This window comes from Bombus pascuorum, chromosome 10, assembly GCF_905332965.1.
Source record: "Bombus pascuorum chromosome 10, iyBomPasc1.1, whole genome shotgun sequence".
In the NCBI taxonomy this organism is placed as follows: Eukaryota; Metazoa; Arthropoda; class Insecta; order Hymenoptera; family Apidae; genus Bombus; species Bombus pascuorum.
This window is the reverse complement of record NC_083497.1, coordinates 4,103,216-4,119,731: the sequence shown is the minus strand read 5'-3', so window position 1 is coordinate 4,119,731 and position 16,516 is coordinate 4,103,216. Positions and strand designations below refer to the sequence as shown.

At 38.5% G+C, this 16,516-nt stretch overlaps 1 protein-coding gene across 1 annotated transcript in view; it reads right to left on the bottom strand.

Annotated features, from left to right (window-relative positions):
* Positions 1–2,023: 2,023 nt before the first annotated feature.
* The window catches only part of LOC132911195 (uncharacterized), a 64,552-nt gene continuing 50,059 nt past the window's right edge, over positions 2,024–16,516 (bottom strand). Inside the window, exon 2 of the mRNA XM_060967614.1 lies at positions 2,024–2,351. Within this exon, the coding sequence (XP_060823597.1) occupies positions 2,062–2,351 (290 nt within the window). The 3' untranslated portion in view covers positions 2,024–2,061. The remainder of the gene's footprint in view (positions 2,352–16,516) is intronic.

Here is a 16,516-nt window from a genome sequence, read left to right as displayed (position 1 = left end):
CGGCATTCGAACGTTTTACGTGGTTTGGGCGGCGAGGGACTTTAGAAGAGAGGGAGAGAGCAGCGTGCGCGAGAACCGGCGACGGCGAACAGACGGAGAACGGATGGAAAGAGAGGAGAAGGCAAAAGCGGCGAATGGATGGACAGACGGACACGAGGCAGACAGTATCGGATTGATCTTACCGAGTGAACCCAATTACCCACCGAACGGCCAGATTTATTGTTCAGACGAGGCCCTGACTGAGGGCTCCTGATGGCCCGATGGTGGCAGCCACTCTTTACGACGGCCCTGGGTCCTCTCCTGGACCAACGCGATCCACTGGATCCACCGGTGTGCTCTCGAAGGGAGTCGTGTCGCTTTGCTCACCCAATTATCAGCGGGTCTGACAACGTAGAACTAAACCTTCTGCGTTTGACCGCTACCGTATCAAACATCGAGCCTTTCTACGCTATGAGCCGTAGGTGCCAAGCGATTCGATCGAATCTCGGGATTCCCGGAGACCCGCAATGGATCATAAACAATACATAATTGACGTGATTTATCGGTTGGCCTGGACTATCTTCGCGGTCACGCGAGTGATCGACGCAGATACGTATCTCGTCAGCGGTGCTCCAATGGATTGGAGTCTCGATAGTCTCTCGCTCGATCGCGATTTCCTATCGTAGAGTTTAACTTGTAATGCTGTAGCTAGCGGGAGAGCTAGATTCAGCGATGTGGTTTCCAGACCTATCGCTTTGGATTCAACTCGATAGGCTTTTGCGTAACTGCAATTATCGCTTGAATACTTGTCGGTATACGACAAGATAGAGGATTGTTCCTGGAAACGCAGGGCGTGTTTCTTATGTTCGATTAATTTGTTAATGCTGTTCGACCGGTGGTTATGGAGATAATTGGTGCGAACGCTGAATGGTTGGATAAATGCTACCGTTAATGAAGGGAACGCGCGTGGTAGCTTTTACACAAGATATATCCGACGATAAACTACAGCTAGCTAGAGGCTAGCGGTGCAAGTTTACGTTTGATGGAAGAATATGTTGCTAGACAAGTTGCAGTTTGCTAACTTGTAGTGTGTTTTTGTGGGAGCTGCTATGCTAATCGCGCATGGTATTTTCTTTGCAATGTTCAGATTAATTCGAAATAGGAAAGATTCCTTTCACTCAACGCTGTTTAAGTAAAATAGGCAGCTTGATAATGTATGTAGATGTCATAATTTGATTTAGATGACGACGCAGTAGTATTATGTAATTTTTAATAAGGTGGGTTATGCATATTTTTAAATCTATCATACGCGGAGTATATTATCAATTCATGGATAAGTATACCGGCTTTTTAGTTACATTTTTGCGTAATAAAATTTTCTGCTAAATTTCATAACACTTATTGAGGATAGTTACTAATAATAAAAAGAGACATTCATATTTATTGTAGCACATCGTAGGTGTAATCAGTAGATTACAGTAAACTACATTGGATGCGGACGATCTATTATATCATCTATGAGAAATTAAAAGTGAAAGATTGTACCAAAAATAAAAAATATCTGAAATATCTCAAATAAAGTATTTGTTATAATATTTAGAAAAAGAATAAATTCTAAAAAATTCAAAAATGCAAAAGAAGCACAAAACGAGGAAGCTGGTTTAGGAGGCCCAACCCCATAACCAGAAGTTTTAATAGCTTTAATATTTAATCTCCAAAACTAAAGTTGGCTGAAAATAGAGCGTTTCCGCGTCGTCAAAAGTGGCGTTTGGCCTGACGCGCGAGAGTTATGCAGATCGACGACAAAGGGGTGCCTGTTTGGCGAACGGCTGCAGCTGGCTGTCAGAGAGGGCGGGCATACTTTAGTCGAATGGGACCAAAGTGGAAGGATTCAGGCTCTTTGCGAAGCCGCCGCTGCGCTGCTGTCTCCGACGCACCGCCGCGATGCTAACTGACGCCTTAGAGGCCACTGATTGAAGTATTTATTGCCCTAGCCCCGGCTGCCTCGCCTTTATGCCCGTGTAATGATCCACTTTTGCATGCAGCCCTTATCTACGCAGCCTCCTGTGTGGCAATCTTCGGTCATGTCCACTTCTCCTTGGTCCACGTAGAAACCCTTCTTCTTCCGTCTTGCGTCCATTCTTCTTGCTTTCCCAGATTACGAGCAAACTTTTTAATTTCTTTATCCGCCGGCTCCAGAGAGATCAACAGAGATTTCTTGCCACGGATCATTTGCTGGGAATGGAAATTGCAACGGAGTTGGCGTGCCCTGGCCGCGGCAAAAAAGTTCCCTTTTTGCCTCGTGCGTGGACTCCACCACCGATTACGTTTCTGATCTTCACAGTTAGAGTGTTCCTCTTTCATGAAACCACCTGTAAAAATGTTTTTTATGTGGAGTAGCAGTGTAATTAAATTCGTGATGGTTAAAATTTGTGTAGAAGAGATATTTGACAAAATTTCAAGAAGTAAGAGAAATGTTTTAGTTCGTTCTAAATATTAATTTCGTTAATCTATTCTTTACTTTTCTCAAATCTTCTTCTTTCAAGTAAAAGGTTCCATAGTTGAAGAATCGCATCCATTTAGCATACAAAATATCCCTCTTTCTTTTTGGCACAATTTAATTTAGCAGAAATGTTTCAATGTAAACGTCAAAAAGGTATTTCTATAGAAAATTTTCATAGCAAAATCCAAGACTAAAAATTTACAACTTTCAAGCAGCTACCGAAATATCAATGTTCTTCCAATCCTATCTGATCTCACTTTCTCTTCATCCCCCGATTAAACTGTTCACAGTGTCATTTTCCAATCGATTTCACGATGATCGAATTAGAATATCAGAACGTATCCTAAACACATCATCACTAAATGGGCGAATCTGTTTTATTAGTAGTAATCAAAGTCCACTGACTGGTTTTGAACTATTACAACTGGTTCCGTTTATTGCAAACTGGAGAAACGTGTCACGCGCAACTCGTTCCTCTTTGTAAGCAGTTGCTATCGGGTACCGTGCCGATGTTATTGAAATCCATCTACGTAACACCGGGCCATGAACAACAGTCCAAAGAATTAAAAAAGAAAGCGAAAAATGGAAAAAAGAGGAAACGATAAGAAGGAACCGGCGATCGTAAATCAAGTGCGCTTACGCGATCCGCGGCGTCTCGCGTAGAGAGGCAAGGGAAGGCAAGAAGTTGAAACTGAAACGTCGAAAGAGGCTGGCAGTCCTATAATTATATTATTACCCGCTGCGTAGCTCATGACTGCGAAGCCAATTTGTCTTCGGCCGCAACGAGTTCGTGCAATTTGTGATTTATCACTGTCCCTCGCCCTCCCCCTCTCCTCGCGCCTTTTCCTCTTGTCCGAGCCCGCCGCGGCACACAGTTCGAAACCGTATAATTTCTACAGCGTCGCGCGGATCCTACCGAGCGGATTCCGCTCGCCAGACGTCCATTCTGTTCTCGATACGACTGACTCAAGAGGAAGTTGCCAAAATGAGTTACATAGATAAATGATCCTTCAGTCGGTTACGAGCCGATCGCAGCAATCTCTCGGTTGCTTCCTCTTCTAAAGAAGACCTTACGCAACCACAGATCTCTATGCGCTTGAAAATGATTCTGAGCATAGAACTTTGATCACAAATGTAGATAAATTTCAACGCTGGATTATATATTTAAACGATGCATCATGTAATACGTGCAGATCACGATCTAAACTTAATAAAGATTTTTTTTCAATATATCCTTATGCTTTTATATACGTATCTCATTTAAAAATTGTGGACCCGAATATGAAAGTAGAGCAGCGCACTTTAAACTTGACCATTACAAAGATATAATACAGTTACGATTTTCTTTAATTGCTATAAGTTATGACCCTTACTATGACCCTTACTATGTATATTGTCATATAGAGACTACAAGTGTTCAATTCTTAAGCATTAGCTCTCTGCTGATTATTATGTTATTGTATTATGGTATTGTATTGTATGTATTGTATAAGCTATTGTATTCAAAATTGTAATTTTATGTGGCAATAAATGCAAAATAAAAGGGGGGGGGGGAGAAAAACGGAAAAAGGAAGGTGTGACCTTTGAAGAATACTCCTTCAGGTTAAGTATTCTTTAATTCAAAATTCAATCCCTGAGTTTTCAATTTTTCTTTGATTATCGAAGTATTTAAAGCTCCTCTACGCTATTAAATACAACTTCCTAGTCCTGATAATCTGATATAGACAGAGTCTACCTTCCTGTGTTTTTTTACACATGAAAAAGTAATTCATAATGTTGAATTTCAAAGGTCAATTTTAAAGATGGGAAATTGCAATTTCTTCCTCGCTTTCACAGAAAGATAAATTTCAGCACTTACACAGTTTTAAGAGAACACCGAAGAATTAATTGCAGCAATACGAAAAAGAGAACAGTATAAAAGGATATTAAAAAGACAGCCTCGGTAACTAAAGTTAGCAGCGAAAGAACATATGAAAAAGAGATTCCAATAATATAGAACGCAACGGAAGAATAAAAACGTTAAAATGTTGAGATCGCATCAATGGAAGAATCCACACTACATTAACAAATAAAAAAGATGTTACATCAGTACAACGAGCAATGCAACGACATAAAAAAGGAAATTGCAACAGCCATTTTCTTTCTGGTGTATTTATGGCAGGGCAAATACACCAGAAAGATATTCCAGAACTAAAAAGATAGCAAAAAGAAACACCTTGTAGAACCCATTCAGACACCAAAAATCATATATATATAAATAAAAAAAAACCCTCATCTCCACCGAAAGATAAAAGTATAACCGTCAAAGTGTTTCGGCCAGGGGGTCAGTTTAATGACACCCAGAGCGACGGATGAAGAACGATCGCACGAAATCGGAGCGGTACGAGAGCGAATGTTGCGAATCACACGTTGCCCGCTAGATGATAAATCGCGGGGCGGCTCTGTGGAGTTCACCACGCGATAATTAAAATCGGTCGATTATAAGTGCATTTGGCCGCGGTAATAGTCGGTTGCCCCGAATTCCCTTAAATAGCTACGTCTCAATTAGAGTTTCTTCCCTTACAGTTTTCGTGGCCTCATCCCCATGTTAGTCCGATGCTCGCGTTTAATTGGTCGCGCAGTTTTAACGGAATGCAAAGGGAACTCCGGTGGCTTTCAGGGAACAGAAGAGAGCAATTACCCTGGAATTAGAGCGGTGGCAATTTCAGTGCACGAATTACGCGTGCGAAAGAAATCCTCCAACTCTCCGAACGAGGAGAAGAAGAATGTCAGCGTTCTGAAGCCTCTTCGAGTCCTTCTCGGACAGGAGAAAATGTTGAAAACTTTGGCAGAAGAGAAGGCTTCGTGTCCTTCTTCTCTCTTCCCCGAACGGTTGATTAACGTTCCCCAGAGATCGACCGCTTCCATGAATACAGATGGCAAAATGAAAAGTTTGTTTGCAACAGCTGTTGTCCCTCGGGCTCGAATTAAATCAATTACGCATCTCGTCCTCTTTCATGTTTTACGGTCGTTGCGATTTTGTTCCTTGAACTACTTCACCCTAGGAAACCCTGATAGGGAAAGAGAATCAACTGCTCGTTTGACTCATTTTTATTGAAGCTGTTCCTTTCATTGCATTTTTCTAACTTTCTGTAGCTTTTATTGTTTCCTACTTTACCCACCGTTTGGATGGGAGCACCGATTGTAATTAAATTCTAGTGTCATTGAATATCATGGAAATGGTGTACATTTTATTTGCTCATATTATTTTAGCCCTTGCCACGTCGTTGTTAAGTTATGAGCAGCAGAAAATATACTGAACATGACTCCTGGAATTTTATATGTCAGGATTAATAGAAATTTCATTTTCAAATAAATTTCTGTCTGGAAAGAGGAAAATCTTTCGTCCTGAAAGATATATTCGATAAAATACATCCTTATCTATTGCATTTAAACCCTATACTTATCTTGAACGAAACCAAAATATATTTTCCTAGTCTCCACAAACATCTAGACTGCAAACGTTTATACAAATCAGGAACAAAATTAAACATATGGAATCTAAGCAGAGATTCATTTCACCCTCGAATAATACTTTATATAGGTACCTATCTACATATATCTGCGTATTAGGTATGTGCACTCTGTATATTTTTTCACCTTTAAATTTCGCATAAATGCATAGAAATGCATAATCTATTTATTACTAACGTGTGTCTAAATTTCTAAACCTTCTAAAGTTGTCCAAGTTTCTCTCTCCCACCCCAAATTTGAAACTTCCATAGGTAAACAGTTTCGAGGTCCACCGTTTTTCCTATTCGTTGGTCACGACGAATTACCGATTTCATCGGTGCAAATTAAATTTTCACGTGACGCCGTTGCTGGCCCCGGTCATTAAAAGTGAATTTAGTCGAGATTGGAGCCCGGTGAAAAGCAGGGCATAATGGCGCGTGGTCGAAAAAAGGCGAAATGGCGGGACGGTAGCGTAGAGAAAAAACCGAGGCACCGTGTAGACAGGAGGCTCGCGCGCGAACCCGACAATGAGATTTGCATTTTTATGCACGGGTGTCGTCCGAAATTTTGTGGCAGAGCGTTTTTGTCTGGGACGAGGGGCCGGTCGGGCACGCGACGAAAAACCGCGTATGGTCATTTTAAATTCATTAGGCGATTCTGAACGGGGCCATGAGTGAATCTGGCCGCTATAGGGGGAGGAAGGACGATTTACCGCCGCTTTCCGGCCCGCACGCCGTGATTCTTCGTAATTATTTTCAGTCTTGTTCCTCTGGCGGATCAAAGCGTGTACGGATACGAAGTTTTGAATGGACCGGGGCGCATAATGGCTCTAAAATTCGTCCGTAATTACCCGGGAGTTCAACGGGTGCGCGGGGAAAAAATTTCAATTTACCCGCGAGTACGAGAAACAGGTCCAGCCATCGAGGAATAAATTGTTCTGCGCCAAGACGGTCTGCCTTCTTTGGGGGTGTTCGCGGTTATCTGCGACTTGACAATTTGGTTTTGTTACTGTTTCTTCTGGCTGATATTATTATAATTTACATATGTTTCTCAATGCTTGAAGATAATTAATGTCTACGCATATCTATCCCGGCACAGAAAAGAATAAATGTTCTCATTCAAATTAGATCCTTATATACAAAATTTATGTTAAAAATTCGCAGATAGTTTATAGTTAAAAAATACGTTTCCTGCAAGAAATTTAAACATTACTCCTATCTTTTCTTATTTATTTTATTAATTTAATTTACTTTCTTAAATTATTACATGAACAGCTTGGAAGCCACATGCTCACCGTAATAAATTGAAAAATACAGAAAAATGACGTTACATACATTGTTTTTTAAATTTACAAATCCCCTAGAATTAAATAGTAACCGTGTCCTTATATGGATGAAATGAAGAAGCGAATGAAAGGCGAAGCTGATCAGTTTGGCTCCTAAAAGATTTATATATTTTATTGACTATATATGTAATAATAAAAATACAGATACAGAGTCTGTAGACGAGCATAAACATTAATTTTGTTTACAGTAAAAATTGAATGTTTAAAATATATTTTATTAAAAAAATCTTCATATTTTGTATCGATATAAGAAACGATTCGTATCCTTCGTTTTACTCTCATTCGATAGCCCATGGATCCAGCTAATCAGCTTAAAGTTGGTCGATTTTCAACCAGTCCCGCGAAATTTGCACAGGACCGACTTTTTCGACGAACATCAGGATTGTTCGTTACATCTAAGTGTCTAACAAGCCGAAGATACGGGAGCCACGTACTGCAACGTCGAGTTAATTAATTCGCGTAATAAGGGCGGGCAACTGTGTGCACGGCCATCCGCTTAATTAGGTAATGATCCGATCCATTGAAGTTGAATGCGACTTTCGATCAATCTCCACGGCGAGCCTAATTATCGCAATCGACCGGCAGATGTAAAGTTATCTTTGGCATCTAGGAATCTTACGATTCTCGTATACTCTTTTTCCAATCGGAGAGCTCGAGTACGATTGCTCGGAGTTAATTTAGTCTGTTGGGATCACGGAGATTCTGCAACATCGGCAATCGAATCGTCATGGTCGATTTATATCTCGCAGATCGTTATCGCTGATATTTACTTTCATCTGTCTCGATTGAAACGGCTCGGTTAATTGTGCTAAAATTGAATTAAACGGATTGGACCTTACTTAGGACGAACGTTAATTAGGAATACGAGTTCTAGAAATTAAACAGATTCTTTTGTGAAACGGTGCTTTGAGAATTTTGTGCCTAGCAAGATGAAAAAATCTCTAATAAATTTGTGGGGTGTCCAATAAATTCCTGTTGCAGAGCATTGATTTATGGAATCGTTTTACTAATAAAGCGCTTCGTTGAAAAGTACATATCTACGTAATAAAACGCTTTTAATATATTAATTACTCTATTTCAACCATCCATAAGCAGTTATTAATTTACTCATTGAAATTGAAATATAATTATATTTCAAATAAATTAATATAGAATATTACGCTACATTTTAGAATATAAAATATCTTTTACATTTCAGATTTTGTTTGCCATCTGTCAACTACCATAAGACTAATTAAAAAAAAATCACAATATAGAAGAACGTTATTAATTCTCTGTAAATAACGCTCAGTATCTAACAATTCAATATTTCATTAAATCTGAAAAATTTCGATGCGTACATATTTGCATTTATCGATATGAAATAAAATTTCAGAAAATATTGCGCGTTTTATTAACAACCACCCGTGTCGCGTCTTCCACGGAAGAAAGCACGAAAAGAACCAGTTGTACCTGTCACTACCTTACCTGTCCGGCTTTTACACCAAAAAACTTTTGCAACGTAAATTGCCTTCGAGTCTCTACAGTGCTTCTCGATAAAGTACCGCGTGGCCAGAGGTTCGTAGCACATTGCCGCAGTGTGCAACCCTCTTGTATCTCGTTGCATCTAGCGATGGGCATTTCATGCGATTTCCTCAGAATTTTCAATCAAATTTATCGATACCCATACCGTACACATTCCACAGGTAATAAAATATCGATTGCTTCCAGAATCGGGGAGATCTTCGAAGATGCAAACGACGGAGATTTCTGTCCACCTGCACAGTTAAGATTTTTTTTATATGTCGATACCTCGACGATACTGGAAACTGAAGTTTATTGGAATGTACCATATGGATGAATGAATTTTATTACATTCTGTACAACCTTCTTTAAGTTTCCTTTATACTGTTTTGAAGTTTGAAGATCCGGGTAGGAATTACAAAACTAATGATAAATTTAAAAAATTCAAAATTAAGAATATAATTATACAGTTTCTTTAATAGCGAAACTGTAAAATTTAATAAACGTACAGCATAATTAATTTTGTGCAATAGATAATTCAAGGGATTTAATTAAATTTAATTAATATAAGTTTGTAGTAAATAAAATTTAATATGTCGTCCCGTTAACCTTAATAAAAAATATTGAATAACGTAAAATAAAATACAAAATAAAGTAAAAATAAAAATATTGTAAATTAAAATGTAAACAGAAACAAAATCATATGAAAATTTGATTCTTCCTCCAAAATAATTATTCTCCATTTACTTTTAAACATTTAAAATAAATATACAAGCAAAGTAACAGAATCCACTAACTTTTTATATTTAATTACTAATATTTGATACTTCCACCAGCAAAAAACTTGACTCGAATTCCAGTACACCTTGCTCCCATCGCTAGATCCAAGGCGAGCCAATCCGTGTTTTCTGCGGGACCTCGTCGTTAGAAGGATGTTACGAGAAAGAAAGCGAGACCACGAGAACGGAGAGAGAGGCGAAGGTGAAAGGGGAGCGTGCAGAGAGTGTGTGAGAAGGATTGCCAGAGATGCTGGGTTCACGGTGACCTGTGACCCGCACGGTAACTCACCGCCCACGTTGCACCTGCTTCGCCGACTATCGCGCTGCTTTATTGGTTTATCTCGACTGGCTCGAGGGGTTTATGAACTCCCACAGGGTGAGATTTTACGTGAACCTCGTCCTCCGTGTACCACCTTCTGGGAACTGGTTATATGTAGGTCTTAACCCTTTTATTTCCTTCTTATTTCTCGCCGTTTTTACGACTAGTCTCGCTGATATTCCAGGTTGAATTACGCTATGTCGATAATGAACTTCAAGACCACCCTATTGGTAGGAAAGTTTATTCTATAATTGTATATTCAGTTTATTTGAGTACGACGCAATTGCTGAAAGGAATTAGTTCATTAGCGATGATTTTTTTTGTATTTCTTCTAGTTTCATATAATTCTTTTCTTACAATTGAATTTTTAGCTTTTCTGCTTCGTCTTGGCACCTATTTATTCTGCTTTTGAATTAACTTGAAAATTCTTCGCTCTTTCCTCTTTGAATAATTTCTATCAACAAATATATCGCATAATAAACATCACATTCAGTGGATACTTCTTAACCTGTAATTAAAAATCTTTCCTGTTGTACGTCGCTTATATATCAACTTATTTAATGTAAATATAGTTGTGTAATATTCGAACCTTTCACTCAAAACTTTTTCATTATTTCAGAATATAATTCATTTCGGAGTAAAATAGGCGCTAAAAATTTTTATTCCGATACGAATCAATTTTTAAACAGTTCACCTTCACGCGCGTACTTTTAAAAATTGGAACAAATATCTGCTATCGAGCAAACGAAGCATTGTTGTTATCAAAAAATTAAAGTCCACACGAGTAACAGTATGTAGAATCAAAAACTCGTTAAAGAACATCGATACAGATATGAATAAGATTGCTATAATTAGATCGTTAAATATTCTCACTCATATAAAAGCGTATACATGTATGTATCTACAAGGTTTCGCGTATTTGCGGTGAGCATAGACTCTGCCTCGCGATTATCTTATTTATTGTCGCATCGATGACTATTATTAGCGGTAAATTTCTACTTTAAAGCGGAGATAGCGGCACGATGAATGCACGGTGCCACACACGATGGTCTTTCGAAATTACCATGGCTGTTAGTAATTAGTTGTGCGATATGTTGGTTCAAGTTGCTTCTGTAGGATGCTCTTTCGCGGAATTTTTTAGATAGAAGCGGAATGTACTCAACGAATTTTATCGATATCGTTGAAATTAATTATCAAACAGTGCCTGCAGACTAAAATGTTCGTAGGAAATATGCGATTTCAGTGTTCAATTCGCTTGTATCACGATGGTTCGTTCCTTTGCCTTCTTTTATAGGCGTGCTAATTAAAAATCATTGTTTACGTTTCCTCGTTAATTTCGGGAATGCAGTACAATTTTACTACCTTTGTGTGTCTCGCGACTTTTATATCTTTTTATTGAATTAAACGATGGTCGTGGTAGAACAAATGCATGTTTTTCAAAAAATTATATTTCTCTACTACTTCTTTCAACTGTCACCATAGTTTTCTCAAATTAAAGATTTCTAGCATTCTAGATTACACTGGCTCAAGAAATTTTAAAGAATTAGTGAAGTAAAACCATAATATTCAATTCTACTTAAAAGATAAAAGACGCCATCTGACTAAAAAAAATAAAAATAAATATCTTTAAAGCTCTATATTTTAGATCTTTGACTTAAAAATCTCTAAAATTTAAATTGGAAAAAAGTTTCAAAGAAATAGGGTTTAAAATAAAACGCCATAGAAGGATTAAAAGTTGAGGGTAAGTGATCCAGTTCTTTGGGAGAGTACAACAATCTGGAGCACGATCGTGAAACACTCGTTTGATTTCAGTAAAAATACTTGGTCGCCATTATCGCAATCCTGCCGATTGTTCCATTGCGAAGGACGAATCGAAGAGACTGTTCTTTCCGACGATAACACTAAAGATACAAACTTAACTGGTTTGGTCTCGATAAGGGAAACAGACGAAATAGTGTAGTGTGTATCTGAAGTTATTTCTTTTATTGCTATCGCTTAATCTGTACCATTAACGATTATGAAAACGATGTTACACAGACTCTCCATGTTATTTCTTTAAAAGTAGAAACTCGTTTGTTCCTACTTCCAATAATTAGAGTTGGATAGTTCGAAGAAAATTTGGTTTGACCGATATGTAAAAATGTGGTATTAGATTGCGACGTGTATTCGTTCTATTTTCAGCGTTCATATAATAAATCTAAAAACAGGACAAATTTATGTTAAAACTCAATATTATTTTAATTTTCAATGAATGTTCTTTGTTATCTTCCCAAATCGTGAAAGTTTTACATTTTGAAAGTACTAGTAGATAATATTTAATTGAAAGAAAGTGTAAAATTTTCATTCTAAAAATCTGAATAAGATAGAGATAAGGTACGATGCTCTTTGCATTTGAAAAGATTCTCTAAATATTACAGAACCTTTTTCTAATTAACCTTTGTCTTATTTATATAAAATATCTTTTTTAGTTAACGCTCCGTAACCTACTTTTCCTATTAGCATAGTTAACAACGTTATTTAAAAATATTAGATATTGTGCGAGAAAATGCATTGTTTTGCGAATCGTATCCCATCGAGTCGTCGCTCGCGTGCGAATTACAATCGGCGCGAACGATATCAATGTTGTAGCACGCGCGAGTACTCGCTCGCGCCACGAGATTACCAGAACGTCCGCGAAATATACACACGATGGACCACACAGAATATCACCTGCAGTGCGGCTTTTGCACGTGATACACAGGATAATACGTAACGCGTGAGTCGCTCGACCGGACTCACGGCATAATTCGCGGCTTCCGGGCGAATACAGGACCGTTCTGAGTAAGGCATTATCGAATTTCAGATTCGATTCAGCCAGCCCTCCGCCCGTGTACGCCATCGCGTATAAATATTTAACGTGCCGATCGTTTCATTTGGCCCTGAAATACGGCCAGTAATTTTCGATCAGTCCGTATTCAGGATGGTTGGCGTATATAAAAAGCAAAACAAAATTTGTACATCGGAAAACGTAGAAATGTGGAATATTTTTGTCTTAAGAAATTGTAACATTTCTAATTCTTTAAATTTTTCAGTTTAAGATATTAAAAGAGATATGTCCTGAATTATTATCAAAATGTTTGCTGAATAATAGAATCTGACAAAAGTATATGCTGATAGTTATGTACTAAACATATCTAATCTTATATGTACGGATAAAATATGTACTTTCATAAATGATTCTCTCCAAATACAAAAAAATAACAAAACTGAATATTACACGATGAATGTTTCCCTCGCTCGTTGAGCACAGCCGTATTTAAAGAATCAAAGAAAAATTCCAAATAATTTCCAAATAGTGACCAAATTATCTACGAAAAGAAATTACAAGGAGAATTGTAAGCAAAACTAGAAGTAAAAATACGTTAAAAAATCCTTTTTATAAGTATCCCAAGTAGATAGTAGATAGTCCGAAACTAATTTTACCGCGGTAAACGAATATTTTACTCCGACGTCCGTGCAAATTCCCAATATACAGTTCGGCATTCTTTTCCCAGCGGCCTTGAACAAATTGCAATTATCGAGTGGATCGTAGATCAATGAATTTTTCACTGAATACGCGAACGAAATGATCGAGTAGCCATTACGAAGCGCTGCTCTCCCGCGGAGACTCTTTTTGTCCGTGATCGTAATTAAGTTCGCGAGCTTGATAGAGACAGCGTTTTAATTAACGTCTTGCATTAAACTGCCGATCAAGTGAAGGTGACGCCACTAAAAGAGACCTCGGCATCCAAGTTCCCGATGAGATTGACCCGTCAAACAGGTGATGCCGATGAGGCCGCGTGTCGGCATTTTTGCAGACGCCTTTGACCGCCGGCTATGCCTTGGCTATCTTCGATCGACCGAGCAAAATCGGATCGAGCCACCATCATTTCCCGTTACCACGTTTCGGTCTCATCGGTTTCACGACATTACTATCATCAGCGTGAAACTTCTCGTCGGATATAGTATCGTCGCGCGATCACCTGTTTGCCGCGAGAGATAATAATAAACTGAACGATCTCGTTCGAGGCGACCGGTATCGATCGGAAAGTCTCTTTTATAAAGGGCTAGGGAATTGCTGAGGCTCGTGGTTAATGGTTTAATTGAAATACAGGAAGAGGCTGCGCTCGCGCGAGGATCTTCCAATGGAGAATACAAGTGGCTTTTGAGGATATAAAACGTTTTATAATACGATGATAGCATGGTAGATAAAGTCTGAGTTTTAATTGGAAATTTTCCAGAACATGCGATTTAATTCGTTCCGTGGTGAAATTGAATTTTTTGGAGAATTTTGAAGATGCGAGAAGCTTATTCGATATTTTGCAATTAAAAGCTCACGAAGTTAGGAGTACCAGAAGCGATTGACGAGGAGAAGCATCTCACGGTTCATCTTTACAAACACGAGTACCACACGTCCATCAAATCTCCTCTGAAAAGCACACGAGCAGAGCCTCCCTGTTGAAGTAAGACGTCTCGCAATGTAATCGAAGTTATGCATGCGCGCGGTTGCGGTCAGCCACGGGCGTAATTGAAGGAAGCGATTTTTTCCGAGGGTGGCCACCACCACTTCATTAAGTTCCACGCGGGACCGAAGATTATCGATTTCGTTCGGTACCGATATCGAGCCACAGCATCGTGATCTCTATCAGTTCACCGGTCTCTCAAAATCGACCTCCCAACCAGGCCTCCTGTTCGTTGCAACAAGAGGGGCAAAACGATCTCAACATAATGAAATAACCATAAACATGCTTGCACCATTATCGAAGTATCTTCTTCGGTGGCCGTCCGCTTTGGGTCTACCGGTCACTGGAAGCCGCTTCTACGCCAGCTTTAATGCGAATTCTGAACAAATTCCGAGGGCACTCGCGGCCGCGATATCGTGAAAACCAGGTACCAGTCCTCAGAATTCGTGTATCACCGCAGTTTATTGTATTGCCCCGGTAGCAGGAGAATATAAGTATCGATATAGCCGTGATGAAACGCGTGGGAAACACCAAAGTGATTCCCGCGTGTATGCTCAATGCGTCGATAGGATTGCTCTTTTTAATGAATTAATTTCTGCCTCGATCTGGGAACGTGTTCTCTCGAGGATGATTTAATGAAAGGCGAGATGAGATTTCTTCTCTGGAGGTGGAGAGACTCGATGGTCCTACACCTTCATGTTTCTTGCAAGGGTGAAGTTGGGTTGTTTCTTACAGGCAGTTTCTCTATGAAGTTGGGCTGTTTCTTATAGACTGCTTTTCTGTGAAGTTGGGCTGCGGTTTACATATCATTTCTCTATGAAATAAGGCTCTTTATATAGGGTAGATTTCGTTATTTTAAGACACTGAAAACAACATTGAAAGAATTGGAAAGAATTTTATAAATGCCACTTATAAGAAATATGGAAGGCACTGATTATTATACTTTAAGTATAGGTTCAATTTTATTGCCGAATAGTTTTACCGATTAAACGAATATTTCATAAAATAAATTTCTCGTTTTCGGTGATGCTAAATATTTAGCGTCCATAGAAGTCACGGTTATACGTCCTTTCGTGGTGTATGCATATATAAAAATTCAAATGCTACAATAAAAAAATGGGCATACATGAATGCAGAAATCCCCGCCTCCGCAACTGGAAAGGAATGACTTCGTTTCAGCTGATGGCAGCATGAAACTTGGCATTATAATTATAATTGTTTATTCGACTATGAAATACGAGGGTAATTTCAGATGTCGTTAAAGGCTATTAAGTGGAATAAGCACTACGACCAAGCCAGATACACATTCTTCCATCTTCCCCGTGGTGCAACGCCGTAAATCTACCTTTATAGCCGTCGAATTCGCCCTGCGAATTCTCTTGTTCTGCCATTCGGAAGATCCTCCGAAATTCGCGCGCGATTATTGCTTTACATTGTCAGTTTTTAATAGCTGGATCCGCATAAAATAACTACTTACATTCGTCTCTGAGTCATAATTCGTACGAGATGCATTTGGAATACAGAAACGAAAGGAATATTTACTACAAAATTGATCTATACAATGTATCGTAAAAGTGATTTTTAGAAAACTGGTTTAGAAGATATGTATGTTGTTATACTGATGCCAAGTGTGGATGAAAAAATTATTTCAGTTTTTATCAAGCTGAGACGTGAAAAGAACGTATGTATTCAATGTTGTCAGTGGACATTATATTTATAATGGTTCTGTAAGTCCCAAACAAATTAATGTATGACATGATATTTTAAAAATTAAATAGACACTGTAATAAATATTGCTGTAGATCGTAATGTTAAAGATTTCGAATTGTTCCAAGGTAGATGAATTAATTCTCAACTACTGAGTTGATACTGATCATCTTATCCATTCTTCTTAAACTTGTTGCGATCATCGAATTCTTTATGTCTCAATCTCATTTTCGTTTCAATGGAGAAAATAACTCTTAATCATTAAAGAAAATCTTCAGCATAGAACTTTAAACGAAAAATCGGGCATATCCATAACGATTCTCTCGTATCTTCTTTAAATTTGAAAAATCTTCTTCCGATAAAAAGATATGGTTCGATGAAAAATGACCCGAGATACGCACGGAGCTT